This window comes from Nicotiana tomentosiformis, chromosome 7 (assembly GCF_000390325.3).
Source record: "Nicotiana tomentosiformis chromosome 7, ASM39032v3, whole genome shotgun sequence".
Classification (NCBI taxonomy): Eukaryota; Viridiplantae; Streptophyta; class Magnoliopsida; order Solanales; family Solanaceae; genus Nicotiana; species Nicotiana tomentosiformis.
The window spans coordinates 26,286,859-26,313,533 of NC_090818.1; the positions used below are offsets into that span (position 1 = coordinate 26,286,859).

At 39.7% G+C, this 26,675-nt stretch overlaps 1 protein-coding gene across 2 annotated transcripts; it reads right to left on the reverse strand.

Annotated features, from left to right (window-relative positions):
- Positions 1–3,120: 3,120 nt before the first annotated feature.
- Positions 3,121–26,387, reverse strand: LOC104121051 (homeobox-DDT domain protein RLT2). 2 transcript variants are annotated; one of them, XM_009632944.4, is made up of 18 exons: positions 25,405–26,386; positions 24,755–25,243; positions 20,682–20,761; positions 19,364–19,762; positions 18,825–18,914; positions 18,146–18,310; positions 17,830–18,052; positions 16,743–16,843; positions 15,646–15,732; positions 15,403–15,555; positions 15,141–15,296; positions 14,035–14,244; positions 13,216–13,914; positions 12,585–13,139; positions 5,410–6,027; positions 5,178–5,282; positions 4,646–4,885; positions 3,121–4,182 (listed from the first exon to the last, which is right to left on the reverse strand). In XM_009632944.4, exons 1-18 carry the CDS (start codon positions 25,574–25,576, stop codon positions 3,445–3,447), a joined length of 5,280 nt encoding a protein of 1,759 aa, XP_009631239.1. In that variant the 5' UTR covers positions 25,577–26,386; the 3' UTR covers positions 3,121–3,444. The 2 variants fall into 2 exon arrangements, with proteins under 2 accessions (XP_009631239.1, XP_070037506.1); XM_070181405.1 differs by lacking the exons at positions 5,178–5,282; positions 5,410–6,027 and having other exon boundaries at positions 25,405–26,387.
- Between the last annotated feature and the right edge of the window lie 288 nt (positions 26,388–26,675).

The following is a 26,675-nucleotide window of genomic DNA, read 5'->3' on the forward strand; positions in this document are numbered from 1 at the left end:
CACGTTGGTCAACTTTTCCTACGTTTTGTTACCACAAAATCTTCGAAATTCTGGGCTGCTAATCATAGGACTAATGATTTTCGTATACAGGGGTTGTTTGAATAATTTTTTGGAATAACATTTCAGAAATAAGCTTTTGATTAAGTTTTTGGTAGTTATTATTTTAAGAATTTTGCGATTAAATTTCATGGGTGGTCATTTAACTTTGTATTCATTACCCAAAAGTCACTTTTCTTTCTTTTGTTACGTAAAAATCATTCAATTTTGTGTTCATTACCCAAAAGTCATTTTTCTTTCTTTTGTTATACAAAAATTATTTTACTATACTCTAGTTAACACAATAATCACTTTGATCATATTTTATAAACATTTCACCTGAAAAGTCTATTATGCCCTTGACATTATAAATTCCTCATTTATGTAATACCTCATATAATATACTTTTACCCAGATATTTTAGTTATAATTAAAATAAATTAATATTATTTTTATAATATATTCGTACATTTAATTTTTCTTAATATTAATTTCAAGATATATAAATAGCATTATTAAATTTGTTAGTAATATTACCGTGAACAAATCTCAAGTCCACGTTCTTAATCATGCTTAATGAAATATGTGTAACAAAATTAAAATATCAAAGCTCATTGATTTATTAGTCAAGCCATACCCATTAATTTAATAAATAAAATACCTACATTTAGCAAAATGACACATCAAATTAACACTTTCAAATAAATAATATTAACAGATAAAACTTTAAAAAACTTAATATTAAACACAAATATCTTTGAAACTTCTTTTAAAAATTTTATTGACTATAGAAAAACTATCATTTGTTAAACAAATCTATTTTTATTATTTTAAATAAACATTAAAAAATAAATATTTTTTTATCATTTCTATATTTAAAATATGTTCATGTTTGAATATGATTAAACAAATTGAGTGCCATAAAAAATTTAAATATATGGATATATTATAAAAATAATAAATAAAATAATTTAAAGTATTTTTAATTATAAGTAAAATATCTACGTAATAATATGTTATATAGTATATAATATAGAAGGTGATTTATAATGTCAAGGACATAATAGACTTTTCAAGTAAAACTATTATAAAACCTGGCCAAGATGACTTTTGTGATAAATAGAGCAAAGTAAAATAATTTTTGTATAACAAAAGAAAGAAAAGTGACTTTTTAGTAATAAACACAAAGTTGAATAATTTTTATGTAATAAAAAGAAGAAAAATGACTTTTGCGTAATGAACACAAAATTGAACGACCATCCATGAAATTTACTCGAATTTTGCTCTATTTTCAGAAAGAAAAAGAAAATAAACTTTTGATAAGTTTCAAGCTACAAACCTTTTGGAAAGAATCATCCAACCAAACAAGTGAGGAAATATTCAGAAAACATCCAGCACGATCACAACTGCAACCCGCCCCGCCCCGCCCCGCCCCGCGTACATTTTGTTAAAAGATGTTTGAACCCGTCCCGCCCTGCACCCGCATATCCTATAACCCCGCCCCGCCCCGCCCCGCCCCGCCCCACCTCGTTGCCATCCCTAGTTTGAAGACATTGGAGTAGTTTGAAAATATTGGAATAGTTTAAAGATATGATCCTTTGCATTCTCTTAAAATAGCAGGGATATATAAGGTTCTTCAACAAGTAGGTTTTTGATTTCCCTTTTTTTCTTTCCATGTGTATATACAATTACAATGGATTATGGAGCATTGCATACTTTGTTGAATAAACTATTTGATAATGAAAACTTTCTATAGAATTTTGTTTAAGAGCATTTGGTGGTGTTTATTTATAATTTTAAAGTTTTTGGGAAATTAGTGGGAAAACAACTGGCTATTGCATTTTATTATAAATAAACAAAAAATAAAAGGCCGCTTCAGCGGCGACCCAAACTGCCACGAAAAGTAAAATCCTTTTGTGGCGACTAGAATGTCGCCACTGAACGTCTTTTCTGGCAACTTCTCCTCCTCCGCCACCTCTCCACCAGACCCAAGAAAAAAGAACACTACTCTATCTACCTTGACCTTTCAAGAAGAAGACGAAAAAAGTCAATATATCAGTATCATCAATAAAAATCATAGAAAAGAAAAAGCATCACAAGAACCAGAAAATAGATGAAAAGCAAAACAATAACCAGTAGATAAAGCCCGGCACTAAGAGGAACGAAAGAGTAGTGTGAACTCAACATTAACCAACAGACTAGCCTCACTCTGGTGCGCCATAGAAATATGCATAACTACCTCCTAAACTTAAAACCTTAATGCTCGACCTCCACCACTTCCCGACTATGGTAAAATGGAGCCCTGGACAGAGAAATTTGTTATGGTTTTGAAGAGTGGGATTTCACATGCTATTGGGTTATTTCTGGTAGAGAAGTGGGTTGGGGATCTTCTATCATATGATCCCGATTCCCGAGAGCAAGGAATTTAAGGATTTTGGTATCCATGGTTAGGAAAGATTCATTCTTCTTGAGCAAGTATGTTGAGAGTCTATCTAGTGTTGCTTGACGCAAGCATTCTTACAATCTCAACTAGAATACTCATGCATTGAGATGGAGCTGTCTGGTATTCGAGTGTCATTTTCGCAACAACTAGTCTTTGTGATTAGCCTTATATTCTGGTCTCCATGTGTTTGTTTATGACAGCTAGCTATAAAGCTCAAATCCAGCCCCAGGTGATACTATTTTGAAAACTTATGCAGTAGAGTTTGTCAGGGATTTAATCATTTATATATCAACTTATAGTAGCATTATAGAATGACTATGGCATCCTTACTTACCTTGTTATAACCTATGTTACTTTGCTCCATTTTTGGACCTTGTAATCAGTTCAACTATGCACTTCATTTGCTCTTTTACTTCATCTTTAACCGAGACTAGTAATATTAATTCACACAAGACATGATCAACCATACTAAGAAACGACTTGATTGCCACACAAGATATCTTTGGTTGAAGCCAGGCCACACTTGGAACGTGCACATTCAAAAAATCGATCCCCTAGTTTTCCTTACCCAGCATCGTATATTATTTGGTCAGATCAGTAGCTTCAAGGAAAATGGAACTGGAAAGGAGACAACACATGAATGGCCAAAGAACGCCAAATATATTGCCACATTAGATTACACGTGATGTGATACATATGTTAGGGTAAGAGGAACTCCAACTACTGTACTATTTTCAAGTTACATACTGACTATTAACAGTTGGAATAGAACTAATGATGCTTCCACAACAACATTATGGATTCTTGACGGGCGTATTCTGTAGCTCCCAACAACAGCGCTGATCGAAGAACTGCATTGAATTATCCATGGACCTTCCTCTCTTTCGCGCTCATTAGGAGAAATGAAACCAAAATGCCCTCTGGGTTTAACTTCTAGTGACTACTGCAGTGTTCATGAACTGTTCTCAATCACTATACTCAGATGATGATTCTGAATCTTTATTTGGGTTTTCAACAAGTTCTCCATCCATCAATCTATTCCCTTCTTCCTCAGACTCGGCATCAAAGTATCTTTGGACATTTTCATCGGCCAATCCATCTTCCTCATCCTCTTCATCATGGTCATCCTCGTAATCATCAACATCATCTCCATCGGCAGGTTCAGTACCATAGTCATCAGCCATTAAATTTTCATAATCATCACCGGTTGCTTGACCATTATCATCTTCAGTTCCTGATGTTCCAGGATCGCTGTCATTATCAGGTGCCTCAAATTGATCTGCTGCTGTTTCTTCATCTTCTTTCCAATTTTGCTGACTGGGGATGGGCACTTTCTCTACAGCAGCATTTTCGACATTCTTGACTGGCTTTTGCCTATTACGAACAGAGCGACGACCTCTTTTACGTCGTGCTTTTCCACGGTCTCGACTTTTCCAGGCTGGGAGGTGGTCAAATCTGCCACTGTTCTTTGTAGAAGTTCTCTGAGCAGATTCAGATTTGGATGCACTGATTTTCCTCTGAAATCTGCCTCCATGGACACGACTATGAGCTCCTCTTACATGATTACGACCCTGTCCTGAATTACCATGTCTGCCTCCTACCTTAACTGAGAAATCTGGTTCTAGATTTTCATATTCAAGAGGAGCTTCAGCAGATATAATCCCCGCAACTCTCTTCATATCAGCATAATTTGTTTTAAGCGTCTGAGGCATATAGGGAAAGATTCAAACGTGTAAATGAAGCCAACCAGCAGAAGCTTGAAAAATTTAGAGATGCAACACGCTCTAAAGCAGGAAAGGAACCGCTAGCTCATTGATTTGAAGCATGCAAGCTAAGAGTCCAAAATTATTATTTAGTGCCAAAACAAAGTGGGTCCTTTAAAAAGCAGAATCAGATGCTAACGTCCTCCACAGAGCTAAACCTTTTAAAAGAAATTTGGAAGCCAAAACCAGTAAAGCATAGACCATCATTAGGATACATTTGGTGTAATTTAAAACATTATCATGTAATTCAAATGAGGGGAATGTTTCATCAGCTGTATTCTGGAGGCGTGCAAGAGAAATGAAATCTTTATAATAAAATTACACATGCATTTTAAGCGCAAACATCCCTGAAATCTGATAAGCAGCTATCTTTTACGTCAGTACATCAGAAAGAGATGCTTACAGTGAAATTTGCAGATTCTTTGTCTTTTAGAGAATCAGCTTTCTGTTGCTGCGTATAACAGAGGGAGGAATCAAGTTCCATAAGCCTTAGTGCAACAGCAGATGTCGTGTGAGGAACCCAAGGTAACACCGCCATCCTGTCTAGATTGGAGTTGCTAACAGCACCCAACAACTCAGTTGTAGTTTCATAATCTGACATTAAATACTCCCTTTTGATAGAATCTTCCAACAACGTCAGAATCTAAGAGATACAAACAGGAAAAGGTGGTTAACAACATTGCATTCAGATTTAGAGAACTTCTACGGTAAATGTGCTAGAAGAACCCAATGATAGAAAGGAAAAGACAACAATAAGGTCACATAGGGTGTGCTTTTCATTATTGATGCTTAAGCAGTGAGTCTCGGTAATTATTATGTCTCTCCGTAAATATTCTCTCTTTTTTTATGAAGAGATCTCTGTATATTTTGGTAAGTTGATAAGAATGATCAGCAAGTCCAATGTGTCAAAAACAGATTATCGACAAACAGAGGACCTGAAGTAGGTCACCAGCTGCTGAAGCAATATGCAACTTCAAACCCCAGGATCTTCGATATACCTCTGACCAAACAGGCTCAAGAGCTTCAGGAGGAATGCAGGCCTATAAAGCAAATATCACCTTCCGTTAAATCAAAAGCGCATACTGATGAAGTCACAAGTAATATGTTTGTTCAGAAGTCAATATGGGAGAGCGCAACCAGATCTGATAGTAGAAAAGAGTATGTTACCTCCATTGAAGCTAACTGTGCTCTTTGCAATCTAATTCGAAGAGGAGGTGCTGAGTCTGAGATAAGAGGCCGAAATAGATCCTCCAATTTGTCTTTGCATTGAGCTACATGCTCCATAAAACATGAAGTCTTTGCTAGACTGAATGTCGTATGACAACAATGACAGTGGTTATCTTCCAAGAAGTACGTGTCATGGCAATTATTACAAATACTGATCAACGTTTCACATCTCATCTTTCCATACTTCCTTGCACATAAAAACTGGGTATTAACACATTCTTCCCACATCCACTTCTCTAGATCTGCATATCTACTCAAGGCATCAGAGTTCTCCATTTTGTTCCTCCCAATCCCAATAAGAAAGGAAGTTGAAGGTTCTGGTGTTTCGCAGTTTGAGATGCAGATTGTGCTTTTAGGGCTACCGGTTTTTGAACAACAATCATTGCTAGGTACTGTTTCAGAAGTATCCGCTTTGACGAGATTTGAAACTTTAGCTTCAGTGTACACATACCTCCTAGAAGTTTCCTTGAAAGTTGCTTCAATATTTTGAAGCATTGAATGCAAATGTGATTCTCTAATTCCACGTACATCCAAAGAAGCCATTAAAGCATTGAAATCCTACACGTAGAAGAAATAGATTTTCATAAATGAATATTTAAGAGCCTTGATCATGAGCCTATAGTATGTTTGAGAGCACAAACAAATGAAGATGGAGACCAAAATGTTAATTCATTAGCTTAAGAAATATAACCTAACAAATTTAGAAAAGGGAAACATAATCCAAAAAATCCTACTGTGAAAGACAAGGGAGGAATGGGGGTCTGAGTGAGAGACCTTGCAATCAACAGTTGTGAGGAATAGGGAATGACGGAACATATATCCTCTCTTCATGGCCGAGACTCTTCTCTCTCTTCTTCTTCCTAAGACTCCACCACCCCCATCAAGAGCCAAGCTTCCCGCGTCCAAACCCCAGTGAAGTTCTCCGGCAACCGAGTTCTCACGCGCCCTCACGCGCGGCCAACTCGCCTGTTTTTCCAGCGAGATCTCAGCCACGCGCCGGCGCATGTGGCTTTTTCCGGCGACTTTTCAAATTTTTTTCTTCAGGCGGTCTCTTCTCGAGGCTTTTCCGAGCCTTCCCGTTTTAGTTTCACCAAAATCTGACGACTTTTTCTTTTTCCCGCCATTAAACCCCAGATTTCAGCGATTGTTTCCTTTGTTCAGTACCAGAAAACCTTCCTCCCTTCGTATATATTGTTTTCACCCACTGTGATTACTGATATTCTAACTATTGAGGCTTTTTCCGGCCAGATCTAACTTCCTCTTTTTTGGGACAACCGTATTTAGAATATGATGGATTCTACAGAGAGAAGCTCTTTCTTCTCTTTAGAATCTAGAAAACTGAAAAACATGTCTTTTATCAAAGCTGTCTCTTGGCCAGCCCTAGAACTTGGGGGAAGATGCCATCGAAAGCTCGACGTAGGGCAGGAGCCGCACTTCTCGATGTCTGAGGAGCACACTCTCAGGCGCAAGGGTTTCTTGGAATCTAGTCTCATTGGGTCTTTCTCCAAATGGGTTGGTTCTCCAGAGGCTGTTAGGATCTGGGCAGCAGAGGCATGGAACGTCAAGGACGGGCTGAAAATATCGCAACTGGGGGACACTCATTATCCCTTTCGTTTTGTTGACAAGTCTCAAGCTTCAGAAATTCTTGTCAAAGAAACAGGTGGTTCGATGAGAACTTAAAGCTAGACAGATGGGTGGAGCACGATGGGTGTCTCGACCCTCGTTTCACCGGCGAATCATTGGTGGTCAACATGGTGGATCTCCCGGTGCATCTTTGGTGTCTTGACCTATTCAAAAAGATTGGGAAAATTTGTGGGGGTTTTATTGATGTAAATTGCAGCTTACAGATTCTCGCGAGTGAGGATTGTGGTGAGGAAAGGGGGCAGAATCCCTGTCTCCACTGTGGTGGAAGATGGCTACTTGAGTTATAGGGTTTGGTTGAGCCCTGAATTTCGCCCTATCTTTATGCCTGTCATAGTGGCGGAAGAAAAGGGAAGGTCAAATAGGAGGGAGGGGAGAGGTAATCAGTCTCTGAGGGGAGGGGAGGGCTCACCGGATCAGTGGACTGAGCCGGAATCAGACGTTAGATTGAGAAAAGGCGGGAGGTTTGAATTTGAGAGAAGACAAAATTTTAACAGGAGGAAAAGACGTGAATGGGTTAGTGATGCGGGCTGGAAAGGTAGAATGGGTCGGTCCTCTTTTAACTATCATAGGGCCGGGCAAGATTTCATCAAGTATAGGACTGGGCCTACACACATGGGCCCAGCAACTTTTCTCAATTCTATTAGAATTGATCCTAAGGGGGCCAGATTATATCAAGCTGCGTCTGATAAGGCTCCTAAGCATGTGGGAGCAGTCACTCCTTCTTCTTCAGTCATTAGTGCCTCACACAGTGGTATTTCTTCACCAAGCACTAGTGACTTGCGCCCCTCTTCGGCCACTGCTCCAGGGGCAACACCGGTTGAAGGTGGTGGTGTTATTCCGCGGCCCCCCCGCCTCTAATGGACCTAGCTCCATCGCCCCCTCATCTCCCCCTGTGCTTAGCTGTGCTGAGGTTACAATACAAGCTCCCTCCCCTTCTGGGGAGATTGCTACGCTTGCCAGTAATACCAGTGGCGGGCCAGTAATACCAGTTAATATGCTGGCAAGGGCTCCATCACGATACCCTGCCAGAGAGGCATCAATTTCAGAGGTGGGTGCCTCTCAAGAAAACGACGAGATCCACCAGGCACCTAAAGTTCCTATTGCTAGCAATGCTATGGTCTTGCATTCCTCCGGTAGGGGCAAGGAAAAGTTACTTACAGAATACGCATGTCCAATTTCGTCACGGATTGGAGAAGGGGATATGTCCTTCTCGATGGAGGAAAAACTATTAAACTTTGGGAAGTTCTTAGGTGTTTCTTTTGAAGGGAAGGAAGATAGGGTGCTAGAACTGTTGAGGGAGATTGAGAAACAATCTTTTTACGAAGGTGCAGGGAGGGAATTGGGTAAAGGTGTTAAGCAAAATAATTTAGGGAATGTAGTGGTGTATCAGAGAAGGGGCCGGGTGTGTGACAGGGAGAAAGGGACCTCGGATAGGGGGGTGGGGAAATGGAGGCTATTGTTACTTATGGAAGTTAAGATTCTTTCGTAGAATGTGAGGGGATGAATGACCCAAACAAAAGGGTCATCATCAAAGTGGGAGTTAGGGAGTGGGGTGCCAACCTAGTTTGTTTTTAGGAGACCAAAATGGAAGTCTTGTCAGATGCGATCGTGAGAAGCATCTGGGGAGGTAGTTGGGTGAAATATGACTGGGTCCCAACAGCGGGAAGTGTCGGGAGCATTCTACTTATGTGGGATGATATAAGCTTGGAGGTAAAGAAGATTAGGAAGGGAGCTTTTTCTTTAGCAGCTCTCGTCAAAGATAGAGTGAGTGGGGTGGAGTGGGGATTTGGGGGAGTGTACGGACCGGTAGAGGAAGGGTCCAACGTGTCTTTCTCGGAAGAACTGGCCAATATTATGGGGGAATGGGACATTCCATGGGTTCTAGGGGGAGACTTTAACACTATTAGATTCCCGGAGGAGAGATTATGGTGTAATCTGATTTCGAGCGCCATAGAGGAGTTTTCTGATTTCATCAATGATCACTTTCTCATTGATCTTCCTTTGTCAGGGGAAAGGTTTACTTGGGCCAGGGCGGAGGATTTCGACTCAAGGTCTAGACTTGATAGATTTTTGATATCGCCCTCATGGGATGAGCTGGTGCCGAATGTGCTGCAGATTCCCTTACCTAGGCTGACTTCGGATCATTTGCCTATCTTGCTAGATGGATGCAGAGGGAGGGGGTGCGTGCTCCCTTCCGATTCAAGAACATGTGGTTGAAAGTGCCAGGATTTGGTGATTTGAAAGAATGGTGGACAAGCTACGGGGTATCAGGGTCACCTTCGTTCCGTCTGTCGAAGAAACTCAAATTGCTCAAGGGAGATATTATTAGGTGGAATAAGGAGGTCTTCAGGAGGGTAGAGGTCAAAATGAGGGAGCTTACGCATGAATTGGGGGGATTAGAGAGAGGGGAAGGGGCGAGGGAGCTAGATGAATCTGAGAGAGCGAGATTGGGGGAGGTTAAGAGGGAAACAGTCGAGTTAGCAATAGCTCAGAAGACTAGTTGGCGGCAAAAATCAAGGGTGCTCTGGCTAAAGGAGGGGGATTCGAATGCCAAGTTTTTCCACAGGGTTGGGGTTGCAAATCGAAGGAGAAACTTCATAGAGTCCTTAGTTGTGGATGGGGTGAGGATTGAGGGAGAGAAGGAGGTAAAAGGGGCGATAGTGGGATTTTATGAGAACTTATACAAAGAGGAAGTTAGTTGGAGGCCTACTTTTGGGGGGAATAGAGTTCAACCACATAGGGGAGGGAGACAGTGAGTGGCTAGAAAGATCTTTCGAGGAGGAGGAGGTGCACGATGCTGTTTCGAGTTGTGCTGATGATAAGGCCCCCGGGCCTGATGGTTTCTCCTTGACCTTCTTCCAGCTCTGTTGGGACACCATTAAAGGGGAGTTGATGGAAGCCATTGAATACTTCCACGTGAATGGTGCTTTCGAGAGAAGTATCAATGCTTCTTTTATTACTATTGTGCTTAAGAAAGAAGGCGGATCTTTGTATCAGAGACTAAAGGCCTATCAGTCTCGTGGGGAGCATTTACAAGATTATTTCTAAAGTGCTCTCCAACAGACTCAAGAAGGTTCTTAACGTATCTGTTTCGTCCTCCCAGAATGCGTTTGTGGAAGGTATGCAGATCCTGGATGCTGCTCTGGTGGCAAATGAACTTGTAGACTCCAGAAGGAAAAATAGAGAACCCGGCTTACTGTGCAAGTTGGACCTTGAGAAGGCTTTCGACCATGTCAATTGGGAGTTCCTGGACTTCATTATGAAGCGGATGGGGTTTGGGGAAAGATGGAGGGGATGGATCAAGTTCTGCATTTCCTCAGTCAGATTCTCTGTCCTGGTTAAAGGTAGCCCGTGTGGTTTCTTTGGCAGCTCCAGGGGTCTCAGGCAAGGTGACCCTCTATCCCCCATGCTATTCATTTTAGTGATGGATGCTCTGAGTAAAATGATGGATCGTGCGGCAGGTGGAGGCTACTTTAGAGGATTCTCAGCTCCGATCGGGGTGCTCAGTGCCCGAAGAGGCTCTCATTTGCTTTTTGCGGATGACACATTGGTTTTCTGCGATGCCGATATGGATCAGCTGACCTGCCTGAAGCAGGTACTGCAGTGGTTTCAGATAGTATCAGGACTCAAAATCAACCTCGGCAAGTGTGAGATTTTCCCGGTGGGTGAGGTTGCTAACATTGATGCTTTGTCTCATGTTCTCGGATGCAAGTTGGGCTCTCCTCCCACTACTTACCTGGGTCTACCATTGGGCGCTTTGCATAAGGATACTACGGTTTGGAATCCAGTCATTGAAAGGGTTGAAAAAAGATTAGCAGGCTAGCAGAAACGGTACTTGTCAAAAGGCGGTAAGGAAGTGTTTATCAAAAGCACTTTGTCGAGTATCCCTACCTATTACTTGTCCCTGTTGCAAGCTCCTGTGATATCACAGAAAAACTGGAGCGGCTTTAAAGGAATTTTCTTTGGGATGCGGCGGATGGAACTAGAAAGTTTCATCTAGTGAATTGGCAGACAGCCACTTCCCCAAAGAAGTGGGGTGGACTTGGAATAAAAGATCTTCGGGTATTCAACAAAGCTTTGTCGGGGAAGTGGCTATGGAGATTCGGGGTAGAAGAGCATGCTCTATGGAGGAAGGTCATAGTAGAAAAGTACGATTCCACGGGAGGGGGTTGGAGGACCAAGGCAATCACAGCACCGTTCGGGTGTGGCATGTGGAGGAACATCATGAAGAACTGGGAAGCTTTCTATGGCAACATCACTTACAGGGTGAGAGATGGAAGGAGAATCAACTTTTGGAATCACAGATGGTGTGGAGAGGATACTTTGAGGGTCTCTTTCCCCCACGTCTTCAGAGTTTCAAACCAGAAAGAATTGATGGTCCAACAGATTCGCAAGGAGCATGAAGGGGGTAGTATGGGACCTCTCTTTTAGAAGGAACATGCAAGATTGGGAGATTTCGGAGCTCCAAAATTTGTTGGCACTGCTATACGGACAAGACAGGCCCCATCCATCTTGCGATTCTTGGAAATGGGGGTTGTGTAGCGATGGTTTGTTCTCCGTAAAGTCATTTTACCAGAGTATGTTGGCAAGAGAGGAGGACAATTTTCCATACTCATCGATCTGGATTCCTAAGGCGCCCACAAAGGTGTGTTTTTTTGCATGGCTAGCAGCGAGGGGAGTGATCTTAACAGCTGAAAATCTGCGAAAGAGAGGAATTACACTTGTTAGTTGGTCTTTCATGTGTAAAGGCTCAGGGGAAGAAGTTGATCATCTTCTGCTGCTGCATTGCCCTGTGTCCTGGGGTTTGTGGAGGGAAATCTTGAATCTTTTTGGTATTCAATGGGAGATGCCAAACACTGTAAAGGAAATGCTATATAGTTGGGCCGGTTTCCATAGAAGAAGCAAGCAAAAGGCGTGGAAGTTCGCCCTGTTAGCTCTCATGTGGATAGTCTGGGGAGAGAGAAATAGGAGAGTTTTTGAGGGGATTGAGTCTCCGTTTTCACATCTTAAGAATAGTCTTTTATCTTTAATCGCTTTTTGGTGCACACATATAGCCCCTACTTGTGTAGAAGATTGGGCGTCTTTTGTAGAGAATCATGTTCTGATGTAAATTCTCTACTTTTTGGTATACTTCTTGTATGCGGGAGTTTTTTCTCCCTTTTGATTAATACAATTTACCTTATCAAAAAAAGAGAGGAATGGCATAGTGGTAAGGACCCTCCACAAACATAAGGATGGTGGTCCAAACCACCAGGAGAGCGATGTGTGAAAATGCTACTGTTGGCTCCTGGACAGAGGCTTTTGGGATTATTTTACCATATAAACAGGGAAAAAAGCAATATGTCCATTGATAATCAACAATTCCACATAAATCTAGATGAGGTATTGAGATAAAATTAGCCCCCCAAAATAAATAACGGTAACCAATGCGCCCACAAATGCTGCTGATACAGAAGGTAATATTTTACTACCTTTTCAGAATCAATTAGTCTCCATCTACCATCACGTAGCTCAACAAAAATCCTGCCAGAGCCTGGATCATTTCGAGAGGGTGACGTGATAAACTGCCAGTACCGGTTACGTCTGCGATCTTGACCAAGGGGCAGAGACCGATAAACAAATGTCTCGTCCGCCCTATGGCCGATATAAGCTTTCAGCTGGGAACGCGACTTTTCAGCAACATATGCAAAATGCTGGAACTGTGAGTTATCCTGGCCTCCATAAATCTCTTGCATTGGGCAAGCCTTTTCTACAGCAACATTACTAGAATTATTGGATTCATCTGGCAATTTATGCATGGCTTCCTGCTGAAGTGAACGTATGGCTGCTACCTCACTGTGGCCATCAACAGCAAGAAGAGGACTTTTCCTGGCTTCCCTGGAAGTAACTGAGCAGAACTGTTCAGCGTTGTTGCAAACAGATGGATATTGGACCTTCAGTAAAAACTCTTCTTTGAAACGACGTTTATCGAGCTGCGCCTCAGCCCAAATCTGCTTCTTCAATGCAGATGCAGCTTCTAGTCGCTCCTGAAAAGATTTCACACTAAGTTCACTGATAGGATAATTGACAAGGAAAACATCCAACACACCATTATCAACAAACCTCTAATACAAGGCGAATAGAATTCCCCTCATTTGCAACACCAATCAAGGCAACAAGGGCATCAAGGCGCTCTTCAACGGTTAAATCAGAATACTCCCCTTCTGTAAGCCCTTGAACCCATTTCTGACCAGCGTTGCTTTCATCAATCACTGCATCTTCTTGATTGAGATTACTTGAATCAGCATCAATTGCGGCTGATTGACAACCAGAAGTTCCTATGGGTTTTAACTCTCCGAAACTTTCTGAATGCATTATTCCGGTTGAAATCTGCAGACTAACATCTCCTGGTGTTTGTGTCAAGTCAAAACGTAAAATTTCTGATACATCTTCAGTAGAATTCATTCCGTCAGTTCTGTCGGTTTTATGGGATTGAGGAGTCTCCGCGAATTTTAACTCGGAGACTAAATCATCAACCTCAGGATCATCAGCAGCATCACTTTCAGATTCATCATCCCTTTCAACCTCTTTCTCAACATCCTCTGCTTCTTCTCCATTCACACACTCATTTTTAAACACTCGAATTTTTTCCCTAGCAGCAGAAAGAATGGCATCAGCATCAGCAGGATCTTTCCTGTAAGGATCACGTAAACAATATGTTGAAGGTGCTGTTCTCTCGAAAAGCTTTGTATCTCTCGATAATGCAGCAGAAATAGATGCTTCAGGTGTCTTGCTGGTTTTCAGATCCCGAAGACCAGATTTCTTCAACCAAAAAAAGAAATATATAGTCAGCTAAAAGAGCAGCAGGAAACAGCATCACATGATCAACAGATTATCTAAATCTTTCAACAGCTTCCAGATAATAAGAATCACCAAAAATACCTGAATCTTTTCAGCAACTTCGAGGATATTAAGACCCTTACTTCCCTCAAGGGAAAGAATATGAAATGCTGCAAATTTGACTGTTCCAGGTGTCAATCGATGCCTAGATCTCCGCGGATTAGAAAAACCCCTCTCTTGCAATTTGGCAACTGCTTTCTCAGCTGCAACTCCACTCCGTAAATTGGAAATGATATCTGCTCCATCATTACCCTGTAGTTGCAACCAAATTGGAGGTGACATGATAAAAGAACCCACATTAATTAAAAAAGGAATGGTACCACATTACTTATGAGCTAATAAGTTAGATTCAATCTAGTCTTAATCTTTAGAGACAAAACAAACTAGGCATCTGAAGTACCTAATATACTCCCATCTGCCTAAGCCTTGATAGGCATAGTTACCCGTACCTGTATTGGCGGGAGGTAGCAGGTACCTGGTGGAATAGTCGAGGTGCGCACAAGCTAGCCCAAACACCACCGTTCTTAAAGAGAAAAAGTGTACCTAGTATACTAGTGTATTAAACGCTTTTCTTCCATGATCATAGTAGAAGATAAATAGGAAAAATGTCTTGCAAAACACTAAATTAGCCCAAAACATATATATATTTTTTTTGGGTTCAAGCCGCGAAAACAGACTCTCGCAGAAATGCAAGGTAAGGTTGCATACATAAGACCCAATGTTGTCCACCCTTCTATGGACCGCCGCGAATAGCAGGAGCTTAGTGCACTGAGCTGCCTTTTTATTTTTTTGGGATAAATAACCCCAAAAGATACATTCAAAATCAACACATCAGTTTGCTAGATTGCTTAAAGGGAATAACATTACGAATTAAATTTTCAAGGAATTGTACAAACAAAAGCAAGCAGTTAAATGGGAAAATGCTCAAGTTCGTCTTCCCCCCTTTAAGACCAAGCAAACACGTGTCCTTCCACATTGAATATGCAAAAAGTTTACTGAAACAAGCCTATCAACAACCTTTTAACCTAGCTACCAGTGCGAGCTTTTTGCAAGCCAGTACTGCAATCGACTGGCATTTAATTAAGCTTAACTTGACAAGCCAATTTCTTATGGAGGAGAACAAAAGGAAAAGGAAAGGAAGATCATACCTCATTTTCATCACGTGGATATGCTGGTTCAACACTTTGTTTTTTTAGCTTTGGCCCAAAACCAGCAGACAGTGCAAATTGCCGCAGTATTTCAGGCCACGTCAGGGCATTCAAGTGGCGCTGCCAACTTCTTATGTCAAAACCCCATGCATATGCCTGTTACAAAGTACATCACTAGAACATTTCATAATGAGTGGGGAAAAAACCACATCACATTGCTAACCAGACTAGCAGGAAAGACCAATAACATATAAAAATCTACCCCTTCAACAATCTCAGGATGCCCGCCTCCAGGATTCACTCCACTGTTTGGGTTTGCTCCTACTGCACTGGCAGGTGTTCTCGCAACATCTTCAATATCTTTTATTATCAATTTGAGAAGAGCAATATGTATCTCTGCAAGCAGCCTTGGATCCTGAAAGTAGTGTGTCCTAACGTTTTATATATGCAATTACCCTGGAAAAATTCAAAATTGTAAATCCAAAAAAAGAAATGAGGAACTTACAAAATCGTGAAATGCTTGTACAAACTCATCCAGAGTGAATGGCCAGAGACGAAGAACATCAGAAAAAGTAATTAAGAATCTCCAAACCTGGTGAGGAAGGGCAAAAGAAATCCTTACAAAATAATTATAAAAAAAAATTCTTAGAAAGTGTCCCTATTCGTAACTCCAAGCAATCCAGATGCTTAGAGGGCTCAGTTCATCATGAAATCTGGTTAAGAAATAACCCTGTAGGAGTTACATGGTTTTCATTCACTCCAGTCCAAATACAAAGATTTTACTGTTGATAGGCAGGATGCAATGAGTAGCAACAGTGATGACCATGAAACACAAGGGTTACCTATGGGAGCCAATACATTCATAGTAAGCTATGTTAGTACCCCCGGCCTTCCAATATGTTATCAGCCTTTACAATGTTGACATTTTAGGACGGACTTATGAATTAGTTGGAGATCTTGGTAAAATAACAATTGAAAAGCTTGAACCAAAATCCGAAGAGACCATAGTACACAATGACCTTCTTTTCCTTTTCTGTAAAGGTGGTGTTGCAGCCAACTTTCACATCGACAATTCACTAGGTACCAACTACCTCCCATCAACACACATACCAGATAACTCCGCCAATGATGGTATAGACAAATGGGAAAAATTCACCAGGTCAACACTGCTGGTATCCGAACCTTGATTCTCAATATTATTACTCCGTCTCTTCGACCACTGCGCCACCCCCTTTGGGGCTATTGATGTATTCTATCATCGACATTTAATCCAAAACCAATGGTATTTTCTTGTTCCTGAATGGTTTTGAGTCGACCGAGATTGCGGAGTTTGCCACTACCAGAGAGGGGTATCATTTTAGGAAAACCCCAACCTCAAAAATCTAGTAAATTAAAATAAGGCAAGGACCTTCCATGCTCGTGGAAAGTAAACCTGTTGAAGGAGGATCTTACAAAATGTTTAAATAAAAGTTGAATCGTAGAATATTATGTCTTTTATACAAATAGACAACACCAGAACCGACCAAACAAGAGCTCCACCTCCTCAAAATTAAATACATAAAATGAACTGTGTGTTTTAAACAAGGTAGCAAATGGTCTCACCATTAAAAGATTGCCCACGTCCTCCTCAGAGCATATCCATGGCTCAACTCCAAATGGCTTTCTCAAGCTGACACTCTTTGGTGGAAATTCAATGAGCATATCTGAAGCATAAATTAATTTTGGATCAAAAGTTAGGAGTAACATATTGGTCATTTCTACTTCTCAAATATTCCTTCAAAACATGAAATAATGGAAAAAGAAAAAGGAACTGTGTTGTTCCCTTGGCTCATAGGTTTCGACTAAAGAGTGCTCATTTGAATGCAAACAGGCCATTCAGTACATAATATGTCATTGAGCATGTCAATCATCAGTATCTGATAAGAGCATGATACTAATGCTCAAAGACCATCTACTCCCGCTAACCATACAATAAAAAAGAAATACAAAATTAAAGAAGAGAGAGAGAGATCTGTTTCTATAGAAAGACATCATTAGACACAAACATGCTGTAATCCACAGGGAAAAGCATGAAAGCACTATCACAAACAAAAAAAACAAATCATATATAACATGGAAATTAAAGATTCACTTTTCTAAATGAGGAGAAGAAAAGCACAGTACTTCTTGACTCTTCTATGTTGGACATGCCAGGATGCACTATTCCGGACGCTAATATTAACAACACTTTCACAAGTTTACGAATTCCTTTTTTCAAGTTAAAGAATTGAAATTCAATTACTTTTAACTTCGAATTTGATGTTTTCTATATCCAACTAACTACTAAACATAATATTCTTTCCCTCCTTATATATTAGACAAGTCAAAGTAACATCTCAAACTATGCACCTAATCAAATAGTGTCACAAGTATAATGGGATGGTGAAAGTAGTATTCAGTAGTAAAGCCAAAAGCATTCTTTTCATGAAATAGCAGAGCACATAAAAGGCAACCCAGTGCACTAAGCTCCCGCTACGCACACAGTCCGGGGAAAGGCTGAACCACATTGGATTTATTGTATGCTGCCTTACCTTGCATTGCTGCAAGAGGTTGTTTACCAAGCTTATTATTCAAGTCTAGCAAGTAAATTTCTGATCAATATACAAGAACAAACTTTTACTGCATGTTAAGTATATGATCTGGGAACTACCTCTAAATGCTTCAAGGTTTTGTAGATTTTCACTGTCTAGTGACAAAATTGAGGGCAAACCCTTCTTTGAGGCTGCTAGCTCCATCAATTCCAGGCGCTCATCATCAATTAATTCCGTTGATTCTTTCGCAATTCTTCGGGCAGTAGCCCTTACATTAGCCGCTTTAAGCCTTGCAACCTCTTTCTCTCGGCGCATTTCTTCTTTAAGCCTCATTTTCTCTGCCTACAGGAGGTAAGGGAGGAAAATGAACTCCGTCTCCTGCCTAAAGCTATAGAAGTGACATATCTCTGATAAAGAAATTGCAAAATTACTTACTTTTATAGACTCTTTCAGCAAAAACTTCTCTCTTCGTTCCATTTCACGCCTTTGCTCACGCTGGTATCTCTCTTCTTCCCGCAGCTTTTCGCGGAGCAATCTTTCTTCCTCTTTCCGCCTTTCCCTGTCCTGTCTCTCCATATCTTTCCTCATTTGCTCTTCTCTCTGAGGATAAACAATAAATAAGATTTCGAGTATTTAGACCACCTTCTACTACATTATGATCCTGTCGCAGAGATTTAGGCCTTGATCTCAATTTTTAACATTCATTGTCTACTACCTAGAACTGTCGCGGACTCAAATGGTAGGTTGGAGTTTAAGTAATCAGGGAGCTAGGGAAAAGAAGCTATGCAAAACATGTGCTTTTTTGGTTATTATGGAGAGAGAGAAGTAGGAGATATATTCTAAAGAATTGAAAATCCGTGGTCAAGGTCATAAATTCTCTTTTGTTTCATTTGTATTTCTGGTTTAAACAAAGCATACCTACTGGTATAGATAGTTGGCTAGTCTTATGGGATGCCTATATAATGAACCTAGATAGTTTGTGGAGTTAGCACAATATTGGTGTAGCGATCATGAATTTTTATCAAAAGAATAAATAAGATTTCAAGTAAATAACACTTCCATCGCTGCTCTCGACCATACAACATTTTGTGATGAATAGGAGAGAGAGAGAGACCTTTCTCCGCAACATGTCTTGCTTCTCAAGCTCTTTCCGTATCCTTTTTTCATGGGCCTCCACTTCCCTTGCAATTCTCGCCTCTTCGCTCTGCAAGATATATGTGAACTATGAGGCCAAAACCTAAAAACAGGCCCGAGAAACAGCTCTCTTACCACAGAAACTGCTCGAGTGATAAAGTATGTTCAAGAAGCAGGAGAATTCATCCTTGTTACAGCAAAGCCTCATGCAAGGAATTCTGTCTACCTTTCTATTGAAATTTTTAAAAGATGATAACAAAATTTTCATATGTAAAGTACAAAATGTTTTTTATAAGGTAAAATTTTATTGGAATGGTACCAAGCTGGTACAAAAGGAAATGGAACTCCTACAAAGACCAAACAGAAAAGCTGCAACTCTTTCCTTCCTAACAACTCAAGAAAATCCATGGATTGGTCCAGACTAACTAACAGATTGATAAGGTAAAATATGTTTTTATACACACTTCTATACAAATTTTAAAAGAATATTATCTTAAAAGAGTAGGTATCTGTTGAAACCTTTCGCTTTCTCTCCAACCGTTCCTCATCATGGATGACTCTCGGCATAAACGGACTCTCCAATGACGTCATTGGCTGGCCACCATAATTAGCCTCCACTCCTATGTTCACAAGAGATCTTCGTGGAACAGCATCAGCCTCTGCAGAAGCTGGAGATATGTGACCCTGCTTTCCTTCAGGCAGAAGATTTAAAGTCGGGATCTGACCAGGAATACTGTATCCAGAGGCCACTTGCTCACTCCCATGCATAAATGACCTCCTAGTTGATAACATGGTTCTGGTGCTCTGAACTTCAATTGAACTGTGATAATGAGATGGTACAGATTGTTCATAGGCATCGCTTCTAATTGATGGTTGCTCTGGAAGAAACTGGTATTCGTGCAAAGTCCTTGTAGTACCCTGGCATGAAATTTCTGAATTGTTAATTCTCCTCAGTACTGTAGGAGTTAATCCTAAATCTACATGTCATGAAGAGTCCTGATCTAAATCAGAAAATGCTATACCTCACAAACATATAAAAACATCTTTTCCTTTTTCATTTATCTAGCTCCAAAGTTTAGTTATTTTAGAAAAAAAATATAATTGCAAGCATTTTATGTGCCTTGACAAGCCCTTAACAATGATATGCTCTTCTTTCCTTCATCAGTTTGTGACTGTTTCCAACCCTTTTAATAAAAGACACAAAAGCAATGAAAGGATTAAGACAAGAAAAGAAATGCAAAAAAGAGTAAAAGGAAACACTACATAACCGTGTGTTCACAATCAGAGAGATGGCTAATGTCTGACACAACTCTCATGTCTGTATTTGTGCTGCTTGGCAATATTGCTATTCAACAAATCAAGCAGGTCTAGAAGTTTGATCAGATTTGCAAAAAGAAAAAAGTTAAAATAATAAAACTACAACAACATTATAGAGGCTAAAAGAACCATCCACATCCTGGGGTACTGTTGAGATCTTTCACCTAAGACCAACCTACACTCTAATTTATTTTTCAATCAATAGTAGATAAAAGGTATCAGCATCCACTACAAAAACAATTTCTTATATATTATAATAATTTATTAATGTAGTGCAAGTGGTATATAAAAGTAGAACCTAAAGGAAGATATAGTTCTCAATAAACACCGCCAATTATCTAAAGCTAATAGGAACCTCTGCGAAGATTTCTACTAAAAAGTTATTCTAATCATCTTCCATGCTTTTTAGCCGATACAAGCACCAAACAATACTTTGTATGTCTTCATTCTACATACAAATGTTACATTTATCACGCCTCTAATCAGACTTATTAATTGTTTCATGAAAAAAATTGCTGACCTTGATTGAATTAACATCTGGTCTCTCATAGATTTGGGCTTCAAAAGGTCTCCCAACTGGCTTGTGCTGCATAGCTGCCACTGTTTCATGCAAAAAAGAAAGCATTCATCAACCCCGAACATGCCTTCATAACATTAGGGGCTACATATGTAAGCATATACAACTGAGCAAAATAACTAACAGAAATGAAGACCCAGGAAAATTGACTATCTCATTCTTTACACTTTCTGAACTAGCAGGAGCATATCAACTTGCAGAAATGCAATAGACATGAGAGACTGGTGAGACAGATATATCGACAAATTTTGATATACCGTACATGGCAATACAATTTCACCCCTCAAAAGGAAATCACGTATCCTTTTAAGTTTGTCAGTGTTCATCCAATTGAGGCTGCAACTAATTCCCTTAAGGCTAGGCAATGAAAAGCAGTCAGCATCTCTCTTTTTTTTTTTTTGGGCGGGGGGGGGGGGGAAAAAGTAATATGAAAATCAGGCAGTTTTACAGGTAGATCAACAGTAAATTTTTCAAAAGAAAAAAAAAGTATATTCCTGCTAATCCTCAAATAAATCCAACTTATAAAACACGAAGGGGCCGTTTGGTTTGTGAACAAGTTATGCTGGAATTAAACAATGGCAGGATTATGTAGTGGATATATTTTTATTTGTAGATATTGGGTTTATTGGACTAAAAATAGGCTATAAGGGTATAATATAAAACAATGTGTTTAGTTAAACTAGATAAACTTGGATAAACTTTTAACTCCAATTTAACCTTAGCTTGTTGAAAATACTATGGGAAAATTGCTGTGAAGAAGGGCAAATGTGTCATTTTGTTGTTCTATGCCACGATTAGTATAGGATTGTTATCCCATTAGAGTGTCGTATAAAAATAATGCCACAATTATAGTATAAAAAATCTTGGGAACACTAATTCCAGAATCAACAATTCAACCAAACCTGGGACAAAATAATCCCCCATTTGATCCCAGGATTACTTTCCTTATCCTTGTAATCAAATGACTCCTAATTGTTCCTGCTGATTCATGTGCACAAGGTGTCTTTTCTCAAGACTAGTTTGCCATTAGCACTTCTCACCACCAAAAGCAGTATTATCAAAGGCGAAAAGCGCAAAAAAACTCTAAGGTCTGTTGGGACTTTAAGCGCAAAGCGCAAATAAAGCGTGAGCTTTAATGAAGAAAGGCGCTAATGGAGAAAACTACAAATATGTATGTGTAGTCCAAGACTAATATATATATAAGCATGAATACCAAATATATGGACAAAGGAATTGAAGAAAATTTATGATAAAGTGAAATATCAATTGTTTAGTGTAGCCTCTTCAGGATTACGCTAACTGGCAAGGAAAAGTATGCCTTAGAGGCTTGATGACAGCACTGAAGTGTCCATTAAGTGAGACTAAGCGCTCAACACGTTTTGAGCCTTGCTTCAGGGCTTAAGTGCGTTTTAAGCGCGCCTTTGATAACACTAACCAAAAGTTAAAACAGCTCGCAATATTTTAGATAAAAGGTAAATGGATATGTTACTAAGGATCAAGAACCGGAAAGTCTTTGAAATTAACTATACATGATTTTTCCAAATAGATTAAAAATTAACTTTCATCGTGCTTTAAGTAATCAACCGGGGCATAGTTCCAGCAGCAAGGTTGTCTAATTTACCATTTTCCTAGCGGATGGTTCACATTTGGTTTTTTGGAGTCGCCTGACCTGGGTGAGGGAGCTTTGTAATGGCTTGTCTAGAGCCCGCCAACAAGACCCAAGCCTAGCTTTGGACTCACTGTTGATGATAATAAAGCTCTAATTTCTTCTTTTGAAGTTTCTAATTGAATTACTCGGTCGTAAGAAGGTGGCATGGAAAGGGGAGAAGTAGCATTGCCTGGTTCTTTTTTGTTTCCATATCTCAGCAAGTAAGTGATTTGTAATATAAATATTTTATAAAAATTTATTCCCATTGTTTCGCTCGAAACGATTTATGAAGTTTCATAATTATTTAGGAACACTTCGGAGAGACAAGATGCTGCTCTATACTGCAAGGAATACAACATTTGGCCTTCACATCATGCCTCTTAGTGGCTTAACATAAATGAAACTGGGAAATTTTCTTTGGAAACGCGACGTTACTTAACATGACTACACTTGCAATAAGATTAACAGATCTAATAGTCACATGCCAACATGCCTCTTAGTGGCTTAACATAAATGAAACTGGGAAATTTTCTTTGGAAACGCGACGTTACTTAACATGACTACACTTGCAATAAGATTAACAGATCTAATAGTCACATGCCAAGATGCAAAAACCTCCTACTAATCACGCTTGTTGTACGTTGAAGACCTTTAGAAAATATTTTCTTTGATCAAGTAAAACATAAATTTATTAATAATTGGAGAACTCCTGATACAAGATGTATATAAAAAACGTAGAGTATAAGAAAATTATACGATTCTCTACCAAAGACACCTAATCTTCTGAGCAAATCGGAACCTCATGGGTGCACCAAAAAGATAATTAAACCAGGATCCTCAAATGTGCAAAATCAAGCTAAAAAGAAGCTCTTATTTTTTTTATGACGGTAGTGTCTCGACCAACTTGCGCACCTCGCCTATTCCACCAGATACCCGCTACCTCACACTATCATAGGTACCGGATAACTTTGCACACCAAAGCTCAAGGCTCGGGAAGATGGGAAGAAATCATTCTTGCCTACGTTAGGTTTTGAACTTGAGACATGTCTCCTCCCACTTCATTGACCACTATTTTCTCTATCCATACTGTCCACATAAGTGCTAGCGGAGCAATATCCCAAGCCCAGCATCTTCTCTTCCCCATCCTATAAAGGCCCAGCTAAAAAGTGCAACCTTCACAGTACCCAGCTTGGTCCATAGTATCACAATCATCTTAAAGTCTCCCACCATAGACGATTTTCTTGGTGGTCCAGGGATCCAAACTGATAGAAGAGAGAAACTCGATTTCTCTCAAGCTATCAGCTTAAAGTAGAAACTCTTTACTGAGAATCATCTACTGCTCCCTAACACCCATCTCCAAGAATCCTAGCTCCATACTGGGAAGATCTGTTTATAGAGCATTTCAAGCAGACTTTGAAACCCTGCTATCTCCCAGTCATGAAGGTTCCTTCTAAATTTGAGGTCCCAAGTTACGCTCCCCTTTTAATAGCACTACTTTAGCCGAAGAAAAACTGATAAGTTAATATGCATGTTCAGAAGTATAAATGTTTGCTCATTGTTAACAAACCATTTGAGTTACATTAAGGTTAAAATAAAACAGAGAACAAAGTCTAATTACTTGTATCAGCAAAGAGGAATTACTTGGAGATGGGCCAATATGTAAAACTGTAGCACTCAATTTAAACACAATGGCGCAGAAATCTCAGCATCTGGAGTCTCAGGCTCTCAGCTTATTAGCGTACATCCATATTAGAGTGACCCTTTTATTCCAATTAGTATATTAGAGATATCTTCATTGAAATTTAAAGATGACACTTCTACTCAGATAAATTTGTACTCGCTCACTTCTCACTTTCCAAGCTTCCTAAAAGTGACTCAGTCAAAAAAAGTAGGTTGCCACCACTTGTATCACTTCCTATAAATTCAAAGTAATTACACCAAAACATTGCACGGCTAGGAATAGCACACACTTGTTAATTTTCTGCAAAATTTTGTTTATGGTTAGTATTGCCGAGTAGAAGCCCTATGCCATCAACATATCAAAGGAGGTGCAAGTAAATAGGAAAACCTGGGCACCGCCTGACTGTCTTCAGTCGACAGAACAGGATCAGAAACATCAAAAAGCACCTTGATAGGCAACATGGTACGAATTTGAGGAGTAGAGGTCCAATGCCAGAAACATAGCAAAGCAGATGGAAGTAAATTAACACATACGAGTATTGCTAACTATCACAGTTGAAGAATAAGATATAGATATCACTAAACACTTTTGATAGGCATACTCAATAGTCATCAAACTTCACATACATTGCAAGGCTACAGTTCTTATAAGAGAAAGACAATGACTAAGCATGGGAAGTAAATATACCGATTGGTGCACCAAATGCACCGGGTGGTAAGGGATCAAACTCCATTCCGAGGATAGGCCCGTCTTCCCTTAACGGCTGCCCCAACTGTGCCTCCACAAATGCGATTGCCCGAAGCTCGGATATGGCCTGAGGTGGCTCATAATATCTCTTCAAAGCCGGCATTTCAGTTCTAAACCTAGGAACTGCAGTTCCGGGTCGATGAGCAACTCGCTGCTGATGGTGCTGTTGTTGCAGCTGCAAGTCCACGAGACCAAGCGGACTTACTCTTGAACCAGAACCAGAAGCATGTTCCTTCCCAATTTCACCACTCACTGCCATTTCATCAGCCATTGCTACAGGTGAAGCTTCCTTCTTCTGCCGCTTCACCGGCGTACTCGCTTTCCTGTCCTTGAGCCTCCTATGACAGAACCACATCTGCAGTTGCCTATCAGAGAGCCCTAGTTTTACTGATAACTCAGCTCTCAATGCTTCTGAAGGATAAGTTTCAACTACACAATTAAAAAAAATAAAACTCAAGTCCATCAAATAAACAGCCTAAAACTCCAAATGCAACAAGAAAACAGCATTAATACCAAACCAATAAACAATTAAAACCCAAAATAGGGAAGATTAATAAAAAGGAAATAGTGAAAAGAGAAAGATAACAGACCAGCATAAGTGTTCTCAAGAATCTCCAACTGAGAAGCAGTTTTCATTTTGCGCTTGACCTTAGGCTCCCCTTCTGGAAGCTTCTTTTTCTCAACATCAGAACTTCCACTGCCTCCACCAGCGGTAGCAGCAGCAGCAGCAGCAGCAGCAGCAGCACTACTATCAGGCTCCATTCCAACAACAAAGATCAAATTTTTAACTTATTTCCAAATAAATTACACTTCAAATGATCAAAAAAGAAACTAAAAAATAGCAGCAGCCACCATTTGGGGCACATCAAAATCTCATCTTTTTAACTCCTCTCTCTAAATTAGGGTTAGAGCAGATAGATAGAAAGAGAAAAGAGGAATTTGGGGGTGTTGCTTTTGGTATTGACGAAAAGACAGAAAATTAAACACACCCACAAAGTTTATTACTCACAACTGAACGCATTATCTATTCTCTCTCTCTTGCCCCCAAAAAGTAAAAAAGACTGTGATTGAGATGTGTGGTGAGATTTGAGGAATATCGATAATAAATAACTCGCCTCTCTTGAATTGATATTATTATTATTGCCAACAGCAGTTGTACTAGTACTAGTAGTGCTAATACAAACTAGTATGAGTAGATAGAAAGAAACAAATGAAATTAAAGAAGAATGATGAACACACAAACACCCACCCATCAAAAAACTTTTTTTTTCTTGAAAATTGTTACACTCACATGCAAATAAGAAATGAATATAGTATATATTTGACTCTGTCATTCTCTGTGTGACTGATGTAAAAGAGATTAGACAAAAAGAAAATGAAAAAGAGAAAAGAAAAAGGGAATTTCTTGGTATAAAATTCTTGTGGTATAAATATATGGGATGACTTTGAGGGTTAGTATTGTCAGATGCTTTGAAATCCAACGCTTTGATTCATAAATGGGTTTGTGCCTTTGTGCTTTCGGAGTTTTCTTCCTTTCTCTCTCTACAACTTTCAACTCTCTCTCTCCTCTCTTCATATATAAAAGGACCGACCGGTTTTTTCTCATTTTGTTCGTTACTTTTGTACTAAGATCTGGTCTAGGATTTCAGGTATAAGCGAATCGCATTGTTGAGAGTGTTACACACTCGCTATGGTTCCCGTTGGATGGGAAGTAGAAAAGTATCTGAGAGCGCGTGCGTTAATATAAAGACAAAGTCAAAAGCGAGACGAGTTCAGTTTCTTTCCCGCATTCTGATGTGGGGTCCAGGTAATGGGAGTGTTTGGGTTTTTATCGTTAATTTTACGGCGTGTTAGTGGAAAA